Source organism: Brachyistius frenatus, unplaced genomic scaffold (genome assembly GCF_029030835.1).
Source record: "Brachyistius frenatus isolate BFR_SWC_R1_liver_20210118 unplaced genomic scaffold, ASM2903083v1 Contig_173, whole genome shotgun sequence".
Classification (NCBI taxonomy): domain Eukaryota; kingdom Metazoa; phylum Chordata; class Actinopteri; family Embiotocidae; genus Brachyistius; species Brachyistius frenatus.
The window spans coordinates 360,165-382,186 of NW_027210772.1; the positions used below are offsets into that span (position 1 = coordinate 360,165).

The window sequence follows — 22,022 nt, forward strand, 5'->3', positions numbered from 1 at the left end:
ATAAATTGACAGAAAACTAATAAGAAGGAGTGACTTATTTTGCAAAATCGAAATAACTTGTGGGTAAAATTTGATTGACTGCGAATTTTATGAGATTTGGAGGCTTTTTGGAGCCGACCTCTAGTGGCCCTCGGTGGTATCGCAGCTTAAAGCACTTCTGCATCGGCTTCATTTTTCAGAGCCGGGAGCTACATCCACTTTTTGTGTACAGTTAATGAATGCAATATTATTATTTTATATAAATGACTGCTGTCTTCACTGAAATTCACACGTTACAATTTTTCATTTGATTTTCAAAGGTCATACCTTTTGAACGCGGTGGCTTCGTGGGGTTTCGAGTGTCGCTTTCATTGTTCACAATTTCCCTGTTTTGACACAACGATAGCAGCGAGGAAACTAAAGCAGATTATGATTTTTATCAGCCTGCTCGTGACGGAGATACGATCTTCAGCCGCCATAAGCACACCGAGTCTGGAGGAAGCGCCGTGATGAGCACATATGGCGAGGCGGAAGATAAATGAGTCTTGTGAAACACGGCCTGTGACAGATTTCTGCCTGCGGTTGTCACCTTCAGCTAGCGTGAGGTTAATAGGGTGACGGAGGAGAGAATGACCCTCCTTTCTGCCTTTATTATACGTTTTTTTTTTCTCTCCATTTCTTGGAACACAGCAGTAGTCTGCCTGTGAAGTGCTGTAGCAGAACATGAATCAGACTCCCTGTACTTATATCAAAGCTCCGTCCTCTCACTACATTGTGTTCGGGGAGGATGGAGTATTTCTTTTGCAGCGAAGGTGGGCCACATCTGAGGTGTCGAGGCGGATGCTTTTGTCTGTTTCATTTCTTGGGAATTAGTTTAGGAAGAAGAAGACGAGTGAGTTTGCGTTCATGCTCCGAAGGCAGTCATCTGGCGTAACTGACAGGTGGGAGGTGGGTAGAGGAAAGATTCACCTCCGTCACCGGTGGAGAAGGCAGTCGAAGAGAGCGACGGATTGTTTCGCACCCGTGCGTCGTTTCCACGGCACAACAGATACGACTAAGCGCTTCTCTGCATGAATTTGAAATCAAACAAGTGGAGGAGTGAACGAGAGAGGGCTGGTGAGGCCGAAGGGCCTCCTGCTGTCGCCGTGTAAAAGGGGAAATTGAAGCTCATTTTTTTTGGAGGAAAAGCGTGTTAGCATTGTGGTGTGCCGGGGGATTGGCTACGGAAATCTGGGCTTTATTTTTTAGAAGTCACGGCGCAGGGCGAGACTTGTTTGTACAACGAGTAATGACTTCAGTTGTCAGAGAGCAGAAGGGAGCATTTTTTGTTATGATTTTTACAATATCTTGGACTGAATCCACATTTACCAGTCTGTCCAAACACAGTGAAGAACAGGCCTTTTGTATTTTCTTCTCGTGGACGGTCTCTCGATATTTTTTTTTGTGCTCTCATTGTGGCAAAAAAAGAAGAAAAAAAAGCACAGCGTGTGTTCAGTCTTATAACTCGATTGATTGTGAACTGGGCCATTACAGAGTATATGAACAACTACTTTGCTAATCTAGGATCCCACTCGATCCAAACTTTATCTTAACAGTACGTTTCCGACAAGAGGACACCAAATAAAGAAATAACAGTGGTAAACAAAACAAAAAAAAACCTGCTGAAAAACACAAAACCCACACTGTACACAAGCACATATTGAAATAAGGACAGTTGGAGGCTAATGATAAGGCTTAAAGCTGCATTAAACAGGGTTTTACTTTAATCCTCTGTTAGCCCTTTTCTTTTAGTTTGACAGCCCACGTATGTCCGCCCTCGCCAGTCAAGTCTTCAGTTGGAGAAAGCAGCCATTTTTTGGGCAAACAAGCTCTGATAAACACACTTTATGCTACCTGACCAGCACCACGCCACAGATAGACCAACTCTGCGGCAAGCCGGTGAAAAAAAGTGTAAGATATAACGTGAGACTGTTTTTCTCTGGAGGTGGTGGAGACCAAACAAAAGGTAAAAGGAAACTTAAACCCATCTGTTGCACAGTAACGCCTACGAAAGCAAAATTATGCTGCAGCCTCATCGGATGTACGTGGCAATGATACGGAATTGGTTGTCTCTGTTGTTTGCATGGGATGGTTTTAGCCGCAACACCGAAACTATAACGTTCCCATCTTGAAGAAAAATACCAAATAAAGACACAAATCTTCCAGCCTTCGCTTCACTCCCTCATCCGGTCACGTGCCGAGATGCAGGTGGCCAATAATGTCCTATTAAGTATTTTTAATATACCAGAATGTATCTACAGTGAATAGCAGCTGCTCAGCAAAGCGGAAATTGAACGCTCTGCTCATCAGTCAGTGTTTTGCCATATGGGATATCATATGGCATATCAAATAAGTCCTTATATGGATTCAATAATCATGTGGATTCAAACCACAGCATTGTATCTCATTTCCTCCAAATTTATATCAGCATTAAAATCCCTCATATGGGAAACAAGGGATTTATAATGTGATGTAAATATAATAGTGGAAGAATTGCACTCAAATTATCTTCATTTTCCTTTTCCCATTCATAGAGGATATTTATTTCTGCTCTCAAGTCCTTTTTTTTGTTTATTTTCTTTTCCTGGATTAGGGCTTTTGATTAAAGAGCGCCATACTGAGTTTTGACTTCCTTGGCTCATATGAGCTCCCGAGCCCTTCGAGCCCTCTGTGATGGTGTTACTCATCAACTGACCCTCATTGTCTCGCCTCATCCATCTGTCACTTTGCACCAACTGTCCCTCTGACAAGCCTGACCAGGACAAATCGCCGAACAAAATATGGTGTCCCGCGACCACAAAGAGAGAAAAATGAGAGTTGGTTATGTGCCCCCCCCCCCCCCACTATGTCACGGCGAGAAAAAGGGAGCGTGCTGAAATAAGATCTTTTCTTGCAAATGAAGTGGGAAAAAAAAAGGGGGGGGGCACTTTGTTGCAGCTGCTTTTGTGGCAAAGGTCAATCGAAATGTCTTCAATCAGCGGCTGCACAAAAAAAAAAAAAAAAAAAAAAAAAAACGTGCAGAAGGCTTGCATAAAGATGAGCGTGAAAAAGCACTCGAACAGCAATTTAAAAGACCCAAAAGGAGCTCAGCCTAGTTTTGTATTCCTTTCACATTCACAAGCGCAATCGATTATGTAGAAAGCACTTCACTTAAATAGAACGGAGAAAGCTATTCATGTTGCATAAGACACGTTTTCTTTGTATCCGAAATTAAGAAGTACCTTTAAAATAGGTTTTGTGTGTAAAGAACTCTAACTTAACCTTGGACGTGTCCTAAAATGGATGCAGTAGAGGGATTTATAAAGGAGCTGTTTTATTTTTTTGTTACCCAGGTGACAGAGACCCGAACAGGTCCTCTCGGATGCAGTAACTATGACAACCTTGACTCTGTCAGCTCCGTGCTGGTTCAGAGCCCTGAAAATAAAGTCCAGCTGCAAGGTTTGTCTGATTTTTTTTTTTTTTTTTTTTTTTTGAAATGTTATTTTTATTGTGACCGCCACGATGTGTTTTTAAAGATCAAGCATTCCAATGAAAAGTTTAAGTGCATGAAGTAAACAGCAGTAACTGTTTGGCATCCAAAAATACCGATTTATAGATTTTATTTATAAGATCAGCCGGCGCTCTATCGAAACGATGCTTTTACCGTCACTCCCTAAATTTGCAGTTTGATGGCGGCACTAAACCCAGCTTTGGTTTTACAGGCTTGCAAGTGATCCTTCCGGACTACTTGAGAGAAAGTTTTGTGCAGGCCGCTCTCAGCTACATCGCCTGCAACGGAGAGGGCGAGTTCGTCTGCAAGGACAACGACTGCTGGTGCAGCTGCGGCCCCAAGTTCCCAGAATGCAACTGCCCCTACATGGACATCCAAGCCATGGAGGACAGCCTGGAGAGGATCACGGAGACGTGGGGGCTGCTCTACAAAGAGTTTGAAGAATCAGGTGAGGAAGCCCCTCACTATGAAAATAATGGATTCTCGCTTCATTTCCCGTTGCATGCCTCATCCTAAATGCAGGAAAATCAGACCTCTTGAATATAAATCATTTATATGAGAGGAAGTGGGGATGAATTCGAGTGTTTTATCCGCACCATTAAATCTGAGAGAGAATCCTATATGTATGTCCCTCCCTATTCTCTGATTTATAGGTGAAGTATAATAGCTGCTTGAAAATCCTGGATCCTGGCACACTGTCTGCATACAGCAAATTAACTATGCGACATGACCAGATTAAAAAAAAAAATCAACAGCTTTGGGGCTCAGGTAGTTTACAATATGTCTGGAGCAGATTAATCAGCTATAAAAACCCATTTATTGCCGGTCCAGCGTTTCATATCACCGGGGAAACGGAGTTTGAATGGAAGCTCTTAGCATAATGTTTGGTTATTATTGCTGTGCTCGGTCACCCTTCCTGGGTGATTATTACTCAGGTAAAAATCAAAATGGATGTCATCTTTTTTTTTTTTTTTTTTTCCCCACTCTTCAGATTTGGCTGAAATATCCCTAAGTGCAATTACTTTCAAAGTTTACATTTTAATAGCTGGCTGCGAAGCGAGGGCGAACCCGTGCCCAGAATACAGATGCCAACAAATGTCATAAATGTGTCCTTCAGCGAGGGATATCGCAGGTTTCTAGCTGGCGGCTTTATCAGCATCAGAAGATGCCAAATCCAACCGCTGGCACCGACGGAGGTCAAGAATAGTGACTTCTACCGTTAACCTTCGACACGAAAAGGGGTCTCGGAAGGATGCAGTAGATTATGCAAATGCTTTTCCAGATGAAGTCTAGTTTCTAATGTGGCTGTCGCATTTAGATGGATCAGAATTCACTCACTTCACATTCAAGTAAGGCGATGATGATAAAGTTGTTGGTGCTAATAATGAGGTGTTCATTATTGTTTTGCAAATTTAGTACAACCCCGTTTCCAAAAAAGGTCGGGACGCTGTGTTTTGAAAGTAAAATGTTGTCCCGTTCTTGCCTGACATGGGATTTCAGCTGCTCAACAGTTTGAGGTCTGCTTGCTCCGATATATTCTCTCTGTTCTATTTGCAATGACATATGGGTTTATATGATTTGCTAAATCCTTGCATTCTGATTTTATTTAACATCGTACACAGCGTCACAACTTTCTTTTTTTTAGAAACAGAGTTGTATCTGTTTTTCAAAAATGAGCCCATTATTCCTTTCAGAAATGCAGCCTTCTGCTCCAAAGGTCACCCTTTGTTTGGCTTTTACCGAATACAGTGAGAAGTGACTTTTCAAAGCAGCACCTGTCAGACGCTCGGTCCCCACGCAGAAACTCCCAAGTCCCCATCTGCAGTCCAAACACGACACGCTACCGAAGTCTATGCACTGTCGAAGCCTCCTTTTCAACCCAGCTGAGAAATGCAGCATTTATTTGCTTCAACGTGTCGGACAGGAACGGTGCACCCTCTCCGTTCTATAGTGTCTCTCATTCTGCTTTTCACCGGTCAGTTGTTCAACAGAGCATTGAAGTGGCTCTTTTCATTGACTGATAAATAAGCTACACGGACCGGAGCCGTGAAAAAGCCACTGCAGGATGTAAATAATGGAAGCTGCAGACATAAATTTGTTCCAGTTAGCAGCCCAGACATTTTGTAAACAACATACATTTCCTGTTGAGGTGCCGGCTGTCCGTCTGATGTGGAAGTTAAATCTCACGGCTCGTTTTATACACTCAGTTATCTTTACACTTGGCCCAGTTTTTTTTTTTTTCCACCGCCGGTGTTTGAAGTTTGAACACCAGAAGTTGCACAACAAAGTCTCACCCACATCACATGTTGATGCTCGGCTCCTGAAAAACTCATACATGGAAAAAAAAAACCGCTCGGATCTGCTCCGACCTTTTCCTTGTACGTGCGGTATCTGCATCTAATGCTTCCGTTTCTACAAAATACAAAATCGGGCTGCTTTTTACCGCCTTCGTCCCTCATGGTCGAGTTTATTTGAAATTGCTAGCTGCACCGGTAGGAGGGAGTGTGCGTCAACACAACACATGCAAGCGAACGGCGATTTGTAGGTAGCCTTTGACTCGTTGTTGAAGGATTCAAATTATGGTTGAGAAGTCATATTGTCGAAATACATCAACTATCTTCTGTTTTTGAAATGTGCTAAATAAATAAAGTTTACGATTAATATTAATAATACGAGTTACTTCCTTCTACGTGTCCTCTCCGTTGCTACAGATGAATTCAAGGGATTCTACGCAAGGCTGCCCCAGAACTACTTCCTGAACGTGTCGACCATACAGCACCTGTGGTCCCTGGACAGCCTGTTCCAGTGGCGCTACGAGCAGCTGGAGAACAGCATGCGGGTCCTCTCCAAACGAGCCCAGAGAGTCATCTTCAAGCTCTTCAGTCTCAGCAAAAGATGTCACCGACAGCCCCAAGTCCGCATACCGAGGCAGCGGTGAGCACGAGCAATTTGACAACGTTTTCACGTCTTTTGAGGCTTGAATCGCTTCGATTTTGGGTAAACCCGCGACAATCGAACTTCTTGTGGTGTTTTAACGTTTTTGTACGTTCTCCGCCTCCTTGTTTCATGTTTACCCCCCATCGGAGTTGCAAGGCTCCGGCCTTTTTTTTTTTTGCCCAAAGCTGCTTTACATTTACGTCAGTGGAAGGAAACAATCTGCAAGCTGCCACGGAAGCATTTCACGATGACCCGTTTTGGTGTATTTGAAGTTCATGTAGAGGATTTGACTTTAGCACAGCTTTGTCTAAGAATTTCTGTACATCCTGTCGCAGTCAATGAAATGCTGTTTAAACAAGACAGCTCTTTTTCTTTCAACCAAATTCAGCCCAAATTTTTACACACGCACATATTTTCAATTGCAGATCGCCAGGAATGAGCTCACCTGGCACACTTTATCGTAGCTGCCTCAAAAGAAAACCCCCCAAAATCTCTGCTCCATTAAATCTTCATGTAGCTTCATGAAATTTTCATGAAGTCATAAAATTTTCATTTCATTTCACTGGATTTCATCTCTGTGAAATCCTCTGAAGTTATTCAGAACACCTGATTTTTCTCACCCGTTTTGTGGCTAAAAAGATTTTTTTTTAAATGTATAGTTTCACGTCTTTTTGGGCTTTAGAGTATCAAATTCTGTTTTTTTGGGGTTTTTTTTTTGTCAAGTCAGATAAAGTTTGAAAAAGGGATTAAACACATACAACCAACTCATTTAGTTAAGAAAATCACGACAGCAAACTTTCACCATCAATGTTAATTCGAAATTTGAAATGAGTTTTTTCTGCTGAAGTCTGCATATCAGAACTACTTTCCAGAATGAATAACAGCATATCCAAACAGCGTTTGAGCCTCTATGACTGTCTGAAAAAATTCTGATCTGCCGCATCGATGGAAAAGGTTTAATTTTGCAGAGTCAAATTATTTTGACCTAAAAGAATCAAAACGTACTGTAAGTTCAAAGAAAGAAAATCCCAGTTTAAAACCTGGAAAGTTTGTACAAGCCGGGCGACATTGAGCAAAAAATCATACGTCGTGTTTTTGGGCTGAACGGTGAAACACGATATATATCTCGGGGTTTTCCACACAGCGGGCTAAAGCGTTCATTGTGATTGTTTCTTCCCTAGATAGCTAATATTACTTAAAAAAAAAAAAAAAAAAAAAAGGATGGTCTCCGTCGTTTTTCTTTTCAACTTTTTCTCGCAGCTCTCGAAAACCTTCCACTTTCCCAGCAGGCCGTTCTCAGTTGAACCGGCGTCTGGCTGTATCGTCCATGGTGTCGCAGCCCACCGGGTCGAGGTGAGAGAGAGAGAGAGAGAGAGAGAGAGAGAAGACACGCAAACGGCGTCGCAGCTTCACGGGCAAAAGGTGTCATTTAACACAACGGCGACCTTCAATCCACGCCGACCTCCTCAATTACTTCTATCTGCGTCGCAACAACAGCATCTCTTCTCCCGAGAGACGACGGCTGCAGTTTAAATGCCAGAAAAGAGGGTGACTTGTCAGTAAAGAAAAAAACACATGGAGACATGCCATTTGTAAGAGTTCGATTTTACTTTCCAAAATCCGCGACTCGTCTTTGGAGATTCAGTGAAGTCCACAACGGGTTCCTTTGTCCGCCGGAGCAGGTGATTACAAAAAGGGCGACGACTCCGACCGTCGCAGTCAGTCAGTCACTCAGATCGACTCGGCCGCCGCGCTAATGGCGGCGACGGCACATAAATCAACCGTCAGATCAATCCATACAGTGCACTCTGTTTAATGTCCGGCCTCTCCGTCTTTCCTCCGTCTGCGTGTACCTTCTCCTCGATCGCTCTTATTCTCTCCGCCGCGTCGCCAAAACACACATTAATCACTGATCCACGCAGCCGATATTCCCGGCACTCACCTGCCAGGAAGCGTCATCGCCGCCATCCAGGCAGCGATTATCTTTTTATTACCACCACGTTGACTCGCAGGCACTCCTTTTAGTTTTAGTTTTTTTTTTTCCTTTTTTTTTTAACTCTCATCGTAGAAAAATCTCCAAAGTCAGTGGAAAGAGAATTTGGGGTTTGGCGCGCGTCGTGTCCGGGAGAGAATCGGAAAGTCTCGAAACAAACAAAAAATAAAACAACAACAATTTAACTCTCCTGTTCGCAGCACTTGTGATAAACGAGCGATACGTGATTGATTTCGCGTCCTGCGGGCGTCTTTTTTTTTTCCACATCGCTGACGATTATGAGCGAATAAGACGGTCGTCAGCTTGACTTATGTGAGGCGGGTAACGATAAGAAAAAGCCCGGCACACTTTTGTGCTCAAACTTTTTTTTTTTTTTTTAGCCATTAGGCATAATGATGCTCATTGTCATTCAAGTGATGTTTCCAGTACTTCTGCTTTAATCAGCTTAGAAAAATGGCTTTCTTATGTCGAGGCTTCTCAAAGAAGAAAAAAAAGGAGGTGCTGATCTTTTTTTTTTTTTTTTTCCTGTGCTGAGGTTTTGAATGCATCACTTGGAGGAGTCATCTCATCTTTGTTTGACTACTTATTGAGTGCAATTATGATTTAACTCTAACAGCGTTGAAGAGCTTTTTAATGATCCTTTCAAGGCGCTCGGGAGATTTGACCAATTTTGCCTTTACAACTACAGTTTTAATCACATTCATTTGTAATCATTACACCACATGTCTTTTCTTCCTTTACATTCCTCATATTTGATCGCTTTCGCTTGCTTTTCTTTAGTACTGATTGGCTAATTGAGTAGTTTGACACAAAAATGCTATTAATAGCGTGTATATGTGGTGCCTCTGACAGGAGATGAATGTGAGTTGGAGGAAAGGTTCTGGGAGATAAGCGGCACAATTGCGGTCCTCCTGCATCTGCTGCAGATCTGACAATAAACCCAGTGGAGATGGTGTTGAAACATTGCAGGATAATAACGGTGATTTGATGGAATACTCTAAGCTGTTTACTCATTTGTTTTCACAATGAAAAAAAATATATTTAAAAAACTACTAAAGATAAAAAAAAAACGAGTTGTCTGCCGGGCGAAGCAACACACGGACTGTTGATTTTTTTTTTTTCATAAAATATTTACAAAGGAAGAAAAGAAAATTACAATGCAATATTTACAAGTTAAGATGGTGCACATCTTTATTCCTTTGTGTCTGGTTTTTTTTTTCAGTTTACTTACAGTTGTATTTCCAATTAAGGGATCCATTTTGTATTTTAGACAATGTTATTCTTTGAACTTTGTGGCCACATCCTGCATGCTCTAAGTGAGGTGTATATATATATACATATATATATATGAGTTTTCTGACTTCTGGCCTGCACAAATGCCTGATCTCCCTACAACCCCCCCGTCCACAGCATCTCTGGGATGAACTGGAACACTGACTGGGAGCGTTGCAGGCTTTATGTCCCAACATCATTATTTAACCTCACTAATGCTCCCGCGACTGAAAGCGCCAGGCCTGCAGCCATGTTCCAAAAGCTCTTCCCTCCTAACCAGAAGAGCGCCGGCTGGTTTCAGCTGCAGATTAACGCCAGCGGAAACGAGAATGACAAATTCAATTATCGCATTCTGATGTCGTGTCCAGGAATTAGTTCTGTTAAAGCCTTATGCATGTTAATACTGTTACTATTTTGTGTGTATTATCCAAACAAAACCTTAGTGTTCTTTGAATCAATGCCGAGAGAAAACAAAACTCGATATTTTATGACCAAAACTCAACGTGACGTCCGGCTTTAAAGACAACACAAGAAGTTAAGAAACTGTGATTTACAGCTGTGAGACGTTGGGAACAAGACAACTGTACGCAATCACACCGGGGAGCGAACAGTACAACCGCAGTCTTGTCTCGGTGACTGCTCTGCTCTGCTGAAGCTGTCAGAGGTGAAACTCCTTACCCACAGGTAGCAGGATGATGGAAAGCAAGAGTCCTTTCGGTTCATTTCCCATGACCGCCTTTTCCATTAGGAAGGTTTTGATATTCAAATCAGCGATTTTCTGAACTCTTTGCTTCCCGTTTCCAAGCACACAATAAGATTGAAATACAGACGGAAAAAAAAAATGCACCAAAATGTAATCCAGCAAATATTTTCAGATTAGCATAAAGTTTACCTCCATACACCCTCATCAAAGAAGAAGCTTCTTTTTTCTTTCTTTCTTTCTTTTTCCTAAAAGCGAAGCCAGAGGTATAGACTGAGCGTTTCTTCCCTTCAGCGAGCAAAGAGGATAAAAAGCATAAAGGGATCACAGCCGAGAAAAAAGTGCTACAGACGGGAATCAAACTCCGGTCCACATGGGGGAATTATGTATGTCTGAGAGGAAGTTACCCTTCGGCTGCAGTGCACTTCTAATATTTATGTCACAAACAGATCAAAGACAACTTCTGTCTCTCACTTTCTCTTTCTTTTCCAAACACCGTTCACGCTCAATATACTTTCCATGTATAAGTTAAACCAATCGAGCACTGGAAGACAACAACAAAAAAAAAAAAACATGAAACTTCCACGAGAATCTCAAGCCAAGGCTGGCGAAGTAACAAATGGGAATTGCGGCAAAAAAACGTTCCCGCTGTGTCATCCTAAAGATGCCCTCATATGGGTTGTTCTGGAAAAAGATTGAGCTCAAAATCCTGTTGGAAATATCTCATGTACAAAGGCATCCTGGGAATTCCCAGTAAGCAAAAAAAGTTTTAGCTGTAAATAAAACTTCAAATGTTTACACTGAAATTAAACAAGGACCGTCATTTTGAGAGGCTGGAACCACTTTGTCTGGTCTTCAATAAAGCATCTTTAAAATGAAGATAAACTTCTCGTGACCTTCATGATCGGTCGGCGTTTGATCGGCTGTCATGAAGATGGTTCAGTTATCATCTCATGAGCAATTTGGTTGAGAAATGTTTTGAAAGTATCTGTTATTAACATTTATTATCTCTTTTTACTGCCTACTCACTGAAATATTGTGGCTGAAATGGTCACGCAAAAAAAATTAAAGTTTCACACAGATACTCCGACCTGGAGGTGACCTGAACCGTTGTTGCTGCGATGATATCAGGCCTGTCTGTCTTATATTTTTACGAACAAGCTGTCCGCAGACCCAGACAGGTGTCCCGGGCCTAATAAAGCTCCCTCCTATTAAACCAGCTCACCCTGTTCAATAACCACTCCCTCTCTGCCTTCCTCTCTCTCTGTCCTCTTCTGTTTTGCCACTCCACGGTTGCAGGCCTCAGTCCTACTGGCTGGGTCACATCCAGTCTCTCCTGTATTGCTCAGAGAACAACCAGCTCGGTGCGTTCTCCGAGGAGCTCCACAGCTGCAGCTGCCGGTACGAGCACAGCCCCTGCCAGCTGCCTCCGCCCTGCTCGGTCGGGGAGGGCTCGGCCTGCGCGGCGTGCGCGCCAGACAACCACACCCGCTGTGGGAGCTGCAACCCGGGCTTCGCCCTGACGCAGGGGGCCTGCAGGCCAATGGTGGCGGACTCCACGGAGAACTACCTCGGGTTCGAGACGGACCTCCAGGATTTGGAGCTGGGCTACCTACTGCAGAGAGCTGACCGCAGGCTCGAGGTATTTGTTTCTTTCAGCCTTTGTTAAATCGTGTCAAGCTGGCTGAGAGTCGATCCGTCTTTCAAAGCAGTAGCCTGGGAAAGACGCGCTCATGGGGGCCAGTCAGCGTTAAAAAAAAAAAAAAAAAGTCTTGCCTTTCTGACGACTGTGGAACTTCTGAGTTACCCCAGTTATTTTCCTCTGTGCTGTGTTTTATTGGATGCTGTTTGTGGTTTTTAAATAAAAAAAAATAAAAAATAGGTGAGTCTGAAACTGCAGCTTGATACATCTTCTGGATTTCACAACTGGCCCACAACTTGTACTTCATGTCATCCAAGATACACAGTGTACCCCATAATCACAGTGTGTCATTTGGCATGTCCTCTATTTTGGTACAAGTCTGGGACATAATCCAGTAAATGGCTAGACTATGAAAAAAAAAAATGTAAGGGCTTTTAATTTGAAACCAAAGCTTTTAATTTGAAATGGATACAGGAAATTGTCAAATTTGGCCATCCGATGGTGTATTATTATCAAAACTTAAATACTCAACCATGATCTCACTTGTATGTTATTTATATATGTATATACATTTATATATTTTTATATATATATATATATATATATTTTTTTTATTTTTGTTTTACTGAATGCATGTATTTGCTGTGTTTACGTGCTGTTTAGGTCCACGCGATCTTCATCAGCAATGACATGCGACTCAACAGCTGGTTCGACCCATCGTGGAGAAAGAGGATGCTGCTGACGCTGAAGAGCAACAAGTATAAGTCCAACATGGTCCACATGCTGCTGGGGATATCCCTTCAGATCTGCCTTACAAAGAACAGCACCCTGGAGCCCGTCCTGACTCTCTACATCAACCCCTTCGGAGGGAGCCACTCGGAGAGCTGGTACATCCCCGCCAACGAGAACAGCTTCCCCGACTGGCAGGCCACCAAGCTGGACCTGCCCTTTGAGTGTTACAACTGGACTCTGACGCTGGGCAACAAGTGGAAGACGTTCTTTGAAACCATCCACATCTACCTTCGGAGCAGGATAAAGACTCAAGACGGCGTGAACGACAGCGTCTATTACGAGCCGCTAGAAATAACGGATCCCGCTCGGAACCTGGGCTACATGAAGATCAACAGCATCCAGGTCTTCGGCTACAGCATGCACTTTGACCCCGAGGCCATCCGCGACTTGATCCTGCAGCTGGACTACCCGTACACGCAAGGCTCCCAGGACACGGCCATGCTTCAGCTCCTGGAAATACGAGACCGGGTGAACCGGCTGTCCCCTCCGGGTCAACAGAGGTTGGACCTGTTCGCCTGCCTCCTCCGACACAGACTCAAACTGACCGCCAGCGAGGTGGTTCGCATTCACGCCTCCTTACAGGCCTTCAGCTTGCGTCAGCCAAATTCAATGGATTACGAGACCACCAAGCTGTGCAGTTAACAATTGCTCGAAGGGCGATCTGGACTGTGAACGGCAGCGAGGCGGGAGAACGTATGCGTATGTTTGTGCTCGGTCTCTGCGGATTACCAAACTCTGTGGTTAACCGAGAGACAACCAGCTGTGGACAGCTGAAGAATGTACTCATCTGGTTGTTTTTTTGTTGTTTTCGTGGCGACTACCTTCAGTGCTATCTAATAAACAAATTGGCCGGATCAGCGAGGAGACGCACGACCGTTCCTCCAGAACGAAACTCTATCAGAAAAGAATTTGACGGTAGAAATGCAGATGCCACCACATAAAGTCGAACCATCCTGTTTCAATATGAATCTGCTCATTTATACTGTAATGTACCGGTGCCGAATGATTGGACATTTTATGGTACAGTCTATTTGTTTGTAATTTTTTATATATGTTTCTTTGCTTTAGTGACGGTGCACTTTCCATGAAGACCAGAATACAGTGGTGTCAGTCAAGATTTTGTAGATAAATTGATATTAAAACATCATGTTATAACACATTCCAGCTGTTGGTACCGTTTCTACAAAAAAAAGTTAATGAATTGGATGTAAGGGATTAAAACAGCCACACGGTGATGTAAATTGACTTTTTTTTATTATTATTATTACTTCCACATGTTTCAACATTTCATGATCATGTCATTCAACAGAAATTCATCCAGGAAAAGTAGAAAGTCCAAACTCAAAGAGCCAAGAAACGCACTGCATGTCTGATTAACAAGCTTTACTTAATTCCATTCTCAATATCAAGTCAAACAAACAAGTTTAAAGGTAGGCGATAGTTTCTTTAAAAAATGAGACCGTCATGGATACAATCAATAGCCTCCATTTTACTCTGTTGGTGTAGTTTAATCTACAGAGATTTAGGAGTGCATTTCCATTGGACAATATTTGGTTGAATTACAAGGGAACCATTTTGTTTTCTCTCTTCCCCTTTGAGAACAAACAACCGTTCGTGTTAAAGTTAACAAAGGCAAGCTACTGTGAAATTGAAACTATCCAGTTCAAATTGTAGAAAGAGATTGTGTATTCACAGCTCCTTACATTTCTGTGCACATATAACTTGTGAAGATCATTTTCTCGACAAAAAAAAGTGGCAGCACAATTCAAATTAGAACATGAAGGTGAGCAAATGTCAAAAGTCTCTTACAGTATTAAAAGTCCAGGTTCCAAGTTTGCTGAGTGCAGATTTCAGGCCCAAGTTTACAGGCCAAAACAACATTTCTATCGCTTTGTCGCTGATATCGTTTGTAGATAACGTCCTGCCAGCACTAGGTGGTGTTTTTTTGTGTGTTTGTTTTTAGTCATTTCAGTTTTAGGTATTACAGAGATGTGTCATTTTAACCAGCTGTGGAACCTCACTTCTCTGCAACCTGAAAGCCTTTGTCAACACTTTGAAATCTCCCACACAAGCGGATCCGCCGGCGCGTCTCGTGAGCTGCGAGCTCCGTCAAACCAGCCCTCGAGCACACAGCAAGCGACACGGCGCTCGAACAGACCCAGCGTGGACGCTGACAGAGGACGGCAGCTGCTGCTATTGTGCTGCTGACATGCTGCGTCCGTCGCGTGGCCAGTTTAGACAAGGTGACGGGACCAAATACCAATTAGCTCAGGCAGCGCACAGTGCTTTCTGTCCAGCTGCATAGAAAACCATCAGTAAAACTGCCTGCGAGAAACGCCTGTGTGTGTGTGTGTGTGTGTGTGTGTGTGTGTGTGTGTGTGTGTGTGTGTGTGTGTGTGTGTGTGTGTGTGTGTGTGTGTGTGTGTGTGTGTGTGAGCTCGTGTCAGTGTACCGAGGCACTCTGTGAGGAAAAGGGAGCAAAAAAAGAAAAAACAAAAACAGAGCTTTGCTTTTAACACCCGTGGCCATCTTATGCAAACAGTTTTTTTTTGTTTTGTTCTCTCTAAAATGTAACCATGGCTACAATCTTTCCCTAACCCCTGATGTATTAAGGTGTTTTAGGGATAATCAGTGGCACAGGTGCACTTTGACATCATTTTTACTTTAAAGCGTGTCCGGATGAGACACACCAAAAGTGCGACACTGGGTTCACTCCAGCCTGAGTGGTTAATAGCTACGGGATTAAAGAGGTGGCTGCATCTTAAGGGGTACCGCAATCGGTACCAAACCAATTTAACTAGTTAAAACTTGCTGGCGTGCAAGCTAACTAGCTATCTGGCAGCTTTCAGTTGCTCCAAGAGAGACTCACCCTGTCTGTAAATGATGGTAGACTGCAGCCGACACCACTACAGCAGGTCTGCATTCATGTTTCAGTCAACATATTCATAGCACCGTGAAAGCTACACTCTCAGTATGAAGTCAAACTAACTTTAGGAACTCTAGCTAATGAAAAATGCATGCGGCAAATTAAAAAAAAAAAATCAGAGTTATGTAAGTATGTCACATTTTGACATTTGATAGACGTATGCAGTAAATTGAAATACTGGATTGGATATGCAGGTTTAAAATTAAACTGCACACAGCAACGTTAATCTGTGTAGGTTCAGTTTGTCGGGTGCAGATTCTGCCTTTTCCTTTTTTTTTTTCCTCCTTACATTAATTATACTAATGTCTACAGCTTAATAGTGATTTACTGATGTTAAATAGATTTGAATCGTACGAGGCTTTTGATCCAATGCCGTTGTGCCTACCGTCCCGTAGGTCAAAGATTCCGCCGGCGTTATTAATACCAGGTACAAGATGCCGTCTCTAATCTGTTAAAACGTGCGTTGCCTTCGTGACACTGCAGACCAAAGGAAAGTCAAGCACCTGTGAAGGTTAACAGTCATCACCTCAATTTGTCCCGCTCCCCCCCCCCCCCCACACACACACACACACACTCTCTCCACTCGTGTCAAAAGCTGCGTTGGATGAGAGCCGTACACGGATGAGTAGCGTTTGATGAGATGTGAGTGGAGGAATGAATTACCAAATGTCAGCACGTGTCTTTTCCCCGGATACAGCCGTGTCAATTAAGTGAAAGGAAATGAGTCCTCCGCCGCGGCATGAAAAGAGCAGCTACGAAAGATGGAGAGACGCCACCTCCGGCGGTGTTTGTGTGTCTGTTGGGACTTTGTTTAAACTTTCAGGAACGGTTTGAAAAAACAGCAACAACAAAAACAGTTTCGGCTGCTTGGAAAATCGAAAAGTGGTCTAGCTATTTTATGACCACCTGTACGGGAGGGAAAAGGTATCCAGACATTTACAAAACTCATCCACACAGTCAGTAATTAGGGACATGGATGGTGTTTGTTGAAGAAAAATGGAAATGGAGGGCTGAAAAAAATAATTCCAGCCTCCCTTCAGTACACGTTCCTCCAACAGCAAAATAAAAAAGGTCCCAAGGTAGTGTACCCCATAATTATGATGTTTAACAGCACTCTGCTCATTGTGCAATTACAAGACTGGGTTTTAAAAAAAAAAAACATCCCGCACAGGCAGCTAGCCATAATTCATTACTGCAAGCTCGTAAATAGCTCCATTTTTTATTTATTTTTCTCCACCAGTGACTCAAGCCTCCTTCATGACAGTGTGAGTGGCTGACAAGAGGAGAGCTTTGATTAGAGAAGCTCTGGCCTTTTAGTAGACTGTCAATCAAAGGTGTCAGAGACCCGAAAGGCCGATCCAGTTCACTGTAAATTTGCTTGACTTACTGAAGACGATTTCTCCTGCTTTGTTTGATTCCTTTTTTCCCCCCAAATGTAGAATCCGGACAAGTTCATTTTATACAACTGGCTAAAAGCAACTGCAATCACATTTCGAAGGAAGTGAAAACAAAGGTTTGTTCCAGGTAGAAGCATCGTTACCGTATTTGTTACCATGTGAACAACCGAGACATCAGGGTCTGAACTCAGATTTTCTGCAGGAATATTTCCCCACCTGACCTCTAAGATGTGACTCCCGAAACCATTTAGTGATTTCCAAAGAACAGTTTTACTTTTAAATCAATTTAGGACAGACTCAACCCCAGGGCGGAGATTTGAGAAGCAGAGTGATGTGAAGTTTGTTAAGAGACATAGTGCTCTGAATGAGCCACAGCTGTGAGAGGATTTTTTTTTTTTCCCCCAAGAAGATCCAAGAGAAAATCTCATATCTCATTAGTTCAGATGAAACTGTTTAGTTGAAGTATTTTTTTTTTTTTTTTTTTTTAACTCCCCCGGACATGAATTTTCTCATTCTTGCAATAAATTGAAGGGGCACCAGGCCGACGTTGTTACTGTCTCGATGTAATGTTGAGTTAGATCCGATGCCATGACAACGCAAGACATAATGCAAGAGAATCCTGGATGACATTTTTATCAAGATAATGACAGAAAAATGTTTAAATGTTGAGACTGAATATATCTGGAAAAGGTTTGATGATGAACTATATCTACTTCCTAAAACATAAATAGTTAGCCACTATTGAGTAGTAGTTTTATTATAGTTATGTTTTCTCACTTAAAACTGGTGAAAACGGCTCCAGGAAACATAATGTTCTGGATATAATGGTGCCTTGTTGAATTTTCTTGTCAACGAATAAACTGAAACACATTTCCTTCATCGTAAAACATTTGCAAATCCGATTTTTTTTTTTTTTTTTTTTTTGTGGAACCCTTCATTATGTTCACTTTTGTTATCAGCCTCCTTATTATTTGTTTTTGCTGGCTCATTCCTGCATATCTTGGCACCTTGTTACCACCACCTGCAGAGCAGATGAATAGCGTTAAACCGTTGGAAATAATGAGGTATTCTGTCACCGATGGGGAGCTACTCATAGAAAAATGAAATGCTCCATGGGGCTAATACAACTCAAAAATTCCACAGGGACATTTTTAACAATATCATTTTGTTATTATTGACACGTTACCAAATCCATGAGCACATCCCCAATCTTAGCCGAGATGCTCTTTTTTTGCCGCGAGCTAATGGGACACACGAGACACGGCTGCCTTAAGAAATATCGGTTCATCCATTTATCGATTTGGTCGGTGCCGTTGTGATGTCATTCCACGGGGGATGAAAATGTAATAAAGACAGGATGAGTAAAAAAAAAAGAACTAATTTGGTGACATAAATGGTTTTACACTGAGAAATGTATTTGAGGGTGAGCTCTTCCTTTATATGAAAGGTTGAACAATGTACTGTTAGTGTTGGTGTAAGTGATATCTAGTTGAGAACCGGTCAACCACTTTAATACCTGCATTAATTCCCGCTCACATTTCCACAATTAGGAATGTCCACACTTATGACGGCAACTCCAGTAGATCATTTATCCATGAGAGGAGATTAGTGTGTTGCCCGTTTTATCATTTCAGAGGCTCAGAAAAAAAAAAAATCAACAAATATATTTGTACATATTCTACCATCCACCCGGAGGAATCTACTCTATCCCAGATCAATACCGCTTGCATTGTATTTTTTTTTTTCATGGAGTTTAAATCTCGACGTCAGTACGGATGTGCATTTACTGTATAGCATATAGTGTCGGGCCTCGGCTTCTGTGCAGACCAAACTTTTCCTCCCCCGGGGACCTGACAGCGGAATGAAACAGAGAACGGGAGGAGGAGGCGAAAGGTAACTGTCGCCCGCCGATAAATCAATACGCTGCTTTATTACTTCAGAGAACAAAAGGCTCTGCACCGAGATCGATTGCACCGCCGAGGAGCCTCCGATAAGAAAAAAGATAAAATATATATATATATATAAATACAATTCTCCTGGCATTTGGCTGCTCCGTCCCAACGACCAGATCACCATCAATTTATTACTGATGTGATGGTTTCCGCCTGATGTGTTTTTGTATAAGCACAAATCAATCCTGAGTTTATTAGCCGCTATGATGCATTGTGAAATGACATTACTCAGGGTGCTAGATGAAGGCCATTCATTAGGAGGTAAGACACGCCGACGATGGATGCGTAGGGAAGGAGGGGGAGAGAGTGAACGACATATTGGAAGAAACCAGTTCCATGTTTTTCAGAATGCATTTTAAGTTATATCGTGTCGCAATTATGACATTCATTTCACAGAGGAAAAAAAAAATCCCAATTTAAACATTCGAGATAGGAGCAAAATACTATATAGTGCTGTATCTTACAAGGCTGCATCATCATAACACACTTAACTGTGGTTTTTGTCATAGTTATTTTTTTTCTCATATGTTCCAATTACACTGCTTGTTCACATTCCAGACATGGTAGATAATCCAGAGGGGAAATTACTTATTTATGACTACTCAAGTAGGCCACTTATAAAAAGTAAATCATGTACTTTCATTGAGCTGGTGAGCAATACCATATTATAAGAAAAGTAAATGTCCAACATTGAAAATGTTATAAGCATTGCACAAAAGTATGTTTAAAACACTGTACTCAAGTTTCAGAAGTATAAGTACTCATCTTGGGAAATGGTGCTTTTCATAGTATTTGTCTCACACTATATATACACATAATATTATAGGACTGCCACTGACACATTAACAAGTAAGTAGCCTTAGCTTATGCATATTGCAAACAAGGCTGAAAAATGAAGCGAATGCTGAAGTGCCAATGACTGGAGTTCCTTGGCCGGCCACTTGAGGCTGTCACAAAAAAAAAAGAGTAAATTCTCAACGACCTTCCTATTAAAAATACCCAATTTTAGAGCAGAAATAAACATGTTCACTGCCTGGTACAAAAAAATGGTTTTGGTGTTCATGACAACTGTACAGGAGATGTCTTTAAAAAACAAAAAAAAAAAAAAAAAACCATCATGGTTTAAAGTTATGCACAATTAAGGGCGTGGCCTCTGAGTGACAGATGGCTGCAGTTAAAGTGGGCTAGCCGCCTGCTTAGCATCTTTTCATGTAATTGAAGTCACTGAACAGGACTCCATGTTTATGGAGTTGGTCGGCTCCAACCGCCCTCCATCTCTTTGCCCAGTCTGGGATTAGCAGTGAGTGAGGCGGAGCCAAGTACTGTCAGGATGGTGTCAGCCAGAGCCACCACACCGAGCTACAAAATCCCCTTTTGTAAGGAAACCGATGGTTGACGTCAAAGCTACACTAGTTTCCATGCTAGACACAGCGAAGACCACCATAGAAAAACGTTCTGGCAAATGATTATTTATGAGGGCTGAAAATCTATCACGTACATTCATTCCCTGAGCAGCTGTAAGGTTGAGCATGTATTAAAGTTTATATGGTTTTTAATGTGAAACGAGGGCTTTTAATTTAAAACAGACACCGGAAGTTAAGGCTTTCGGTGGACTGATGGCGTAGCTTCATCACTCATTCATTCTCTCAGCGACAGACATTTGCATTTTATAATATTTTTTTTTTCTCCCATTCGATTTTTTTTTTTTTTACTCATTTATTTCCCTAAAGGCAGCCTCAGAAAAACACCAGAATACGGTTTCCCTGTAATTCATATCCCACAGAGAGGAGGAAACAGCATGAAATCATCAGCATGGAGGATGAGAGACCGAGTTGGACACTGCTTCTACTTTCATTATGGAAAGATTCTTTCAAACGTCACACACTGCACCGTAGTAATAACGCTGCTCAGACCACAACTGTACGATGCTTGAATGGAAACGCTGCTCACAATGCACCAAAAGCACAATGTGAGCACATTTTAGAGTGTTATCGTCATTGTCAGATCACCACAGCATATGTTCGACATATTGCTGCACGTAAAGGGCCACTAGGTTTGATATGTGTGGCATTCGAACACTACATCCTAAATTAATAATGTACCGGCTTTCTTTTAATCGGAAATATTGCAGATAGCTAATATTGGACGTGGGTTTCTTACAATGCGTCGAATGCATTACAAAATATATATCTGCTCTTTTCTCTGCATCTGCTACAAGGAAGGGAAATCAACAGAGCACACATCCGAGTAGACTTGATGAGGCCTGTTGGATTCGAGGGAAGTGGAACACCAGGACATTTGCATTACGTCCCCAGAGTCCACATGGCGGTGAATACAGAAAATAAAACAAGGAAGATGAGACAGAAAGTGGGAAAAAAAAGTGAAAGAGAGGAACTGTTCCCAGCCAAACTCTTCCCCATAAATTAGAGACTGCACTTGGTACTGAAGAATAAACTCGCAGCTTGTTTTCTGTTTGTTTTCATCTCTGTTGAACTCAATAATCAGACTTTTAAATGAACCCGCTGGCTCGACTGGACTGTACACACACACACACACACACACACACACACACACACACACACACACACACACACACACACACACACACACACACACACACACACACACACATATTTACAGATTAGATGAAAGACACATGACAGGACACACAAGAACGCGATCAGCCTTAATGGGATAATTGGATGTGAAACTGTCATTCCACCTGGTGAGTGACTGTTTGTGAGCGGCTAGACGGCAACAAAACAACAACAACAAAAAACCTAATCAGCCGGGGCCCACTGAGAGCCATTTTATGCTGCAACATCAATTACAAAAGAATTGCTTTAGAGATACTCTGGCCAGGCTTTCCGATGCATCACTTATTAGACAATCCTTCGCTGTGA

The 22,022-nt window shown here is 42.3% G+C and overlaps 1 protein-coding gene across 1 annotated transcript in view; it reads left to right on the plus strand.

Moving 5' to 3' along the window:
* Window positions 1–14,085, plus strand: part of LOC138632092 (BMP/retinoic acid-inducible neural-specific protein 3-like) — a 47,338-nt gene extending 33,253 nt beyond the window's left edge. The window contains exons 5-9 of the mRNA XM_069717382.1: window positions 3,351–3,456; window positions 3,720–3,956; window positions 6,220–6,442; window positions 11,710–12,052; window positions 12,716–14,085. Of these exons, the coding sequence (XP_069573483.1) occupies window positions 3,351–3,456; window positions 3,720–3,956; window positions 6,220–6,442; window positions 11,710–12,052; window positions 12,716–13,486 (1,680 nt within the window). The 3' untranslated portion in view covers window positions 13,487–14,085. The remainder of the gene's footprint in view (window positions 1–3,350; window positions 3,457–3,719; window positions 3,957–6,219; window positions 6,443–11,709; window positions 12,053–12,715) is intronic.
* The last annotated feature ends 7,937 nt before the right edge of the window (window positions 14,086–22,022 follow it).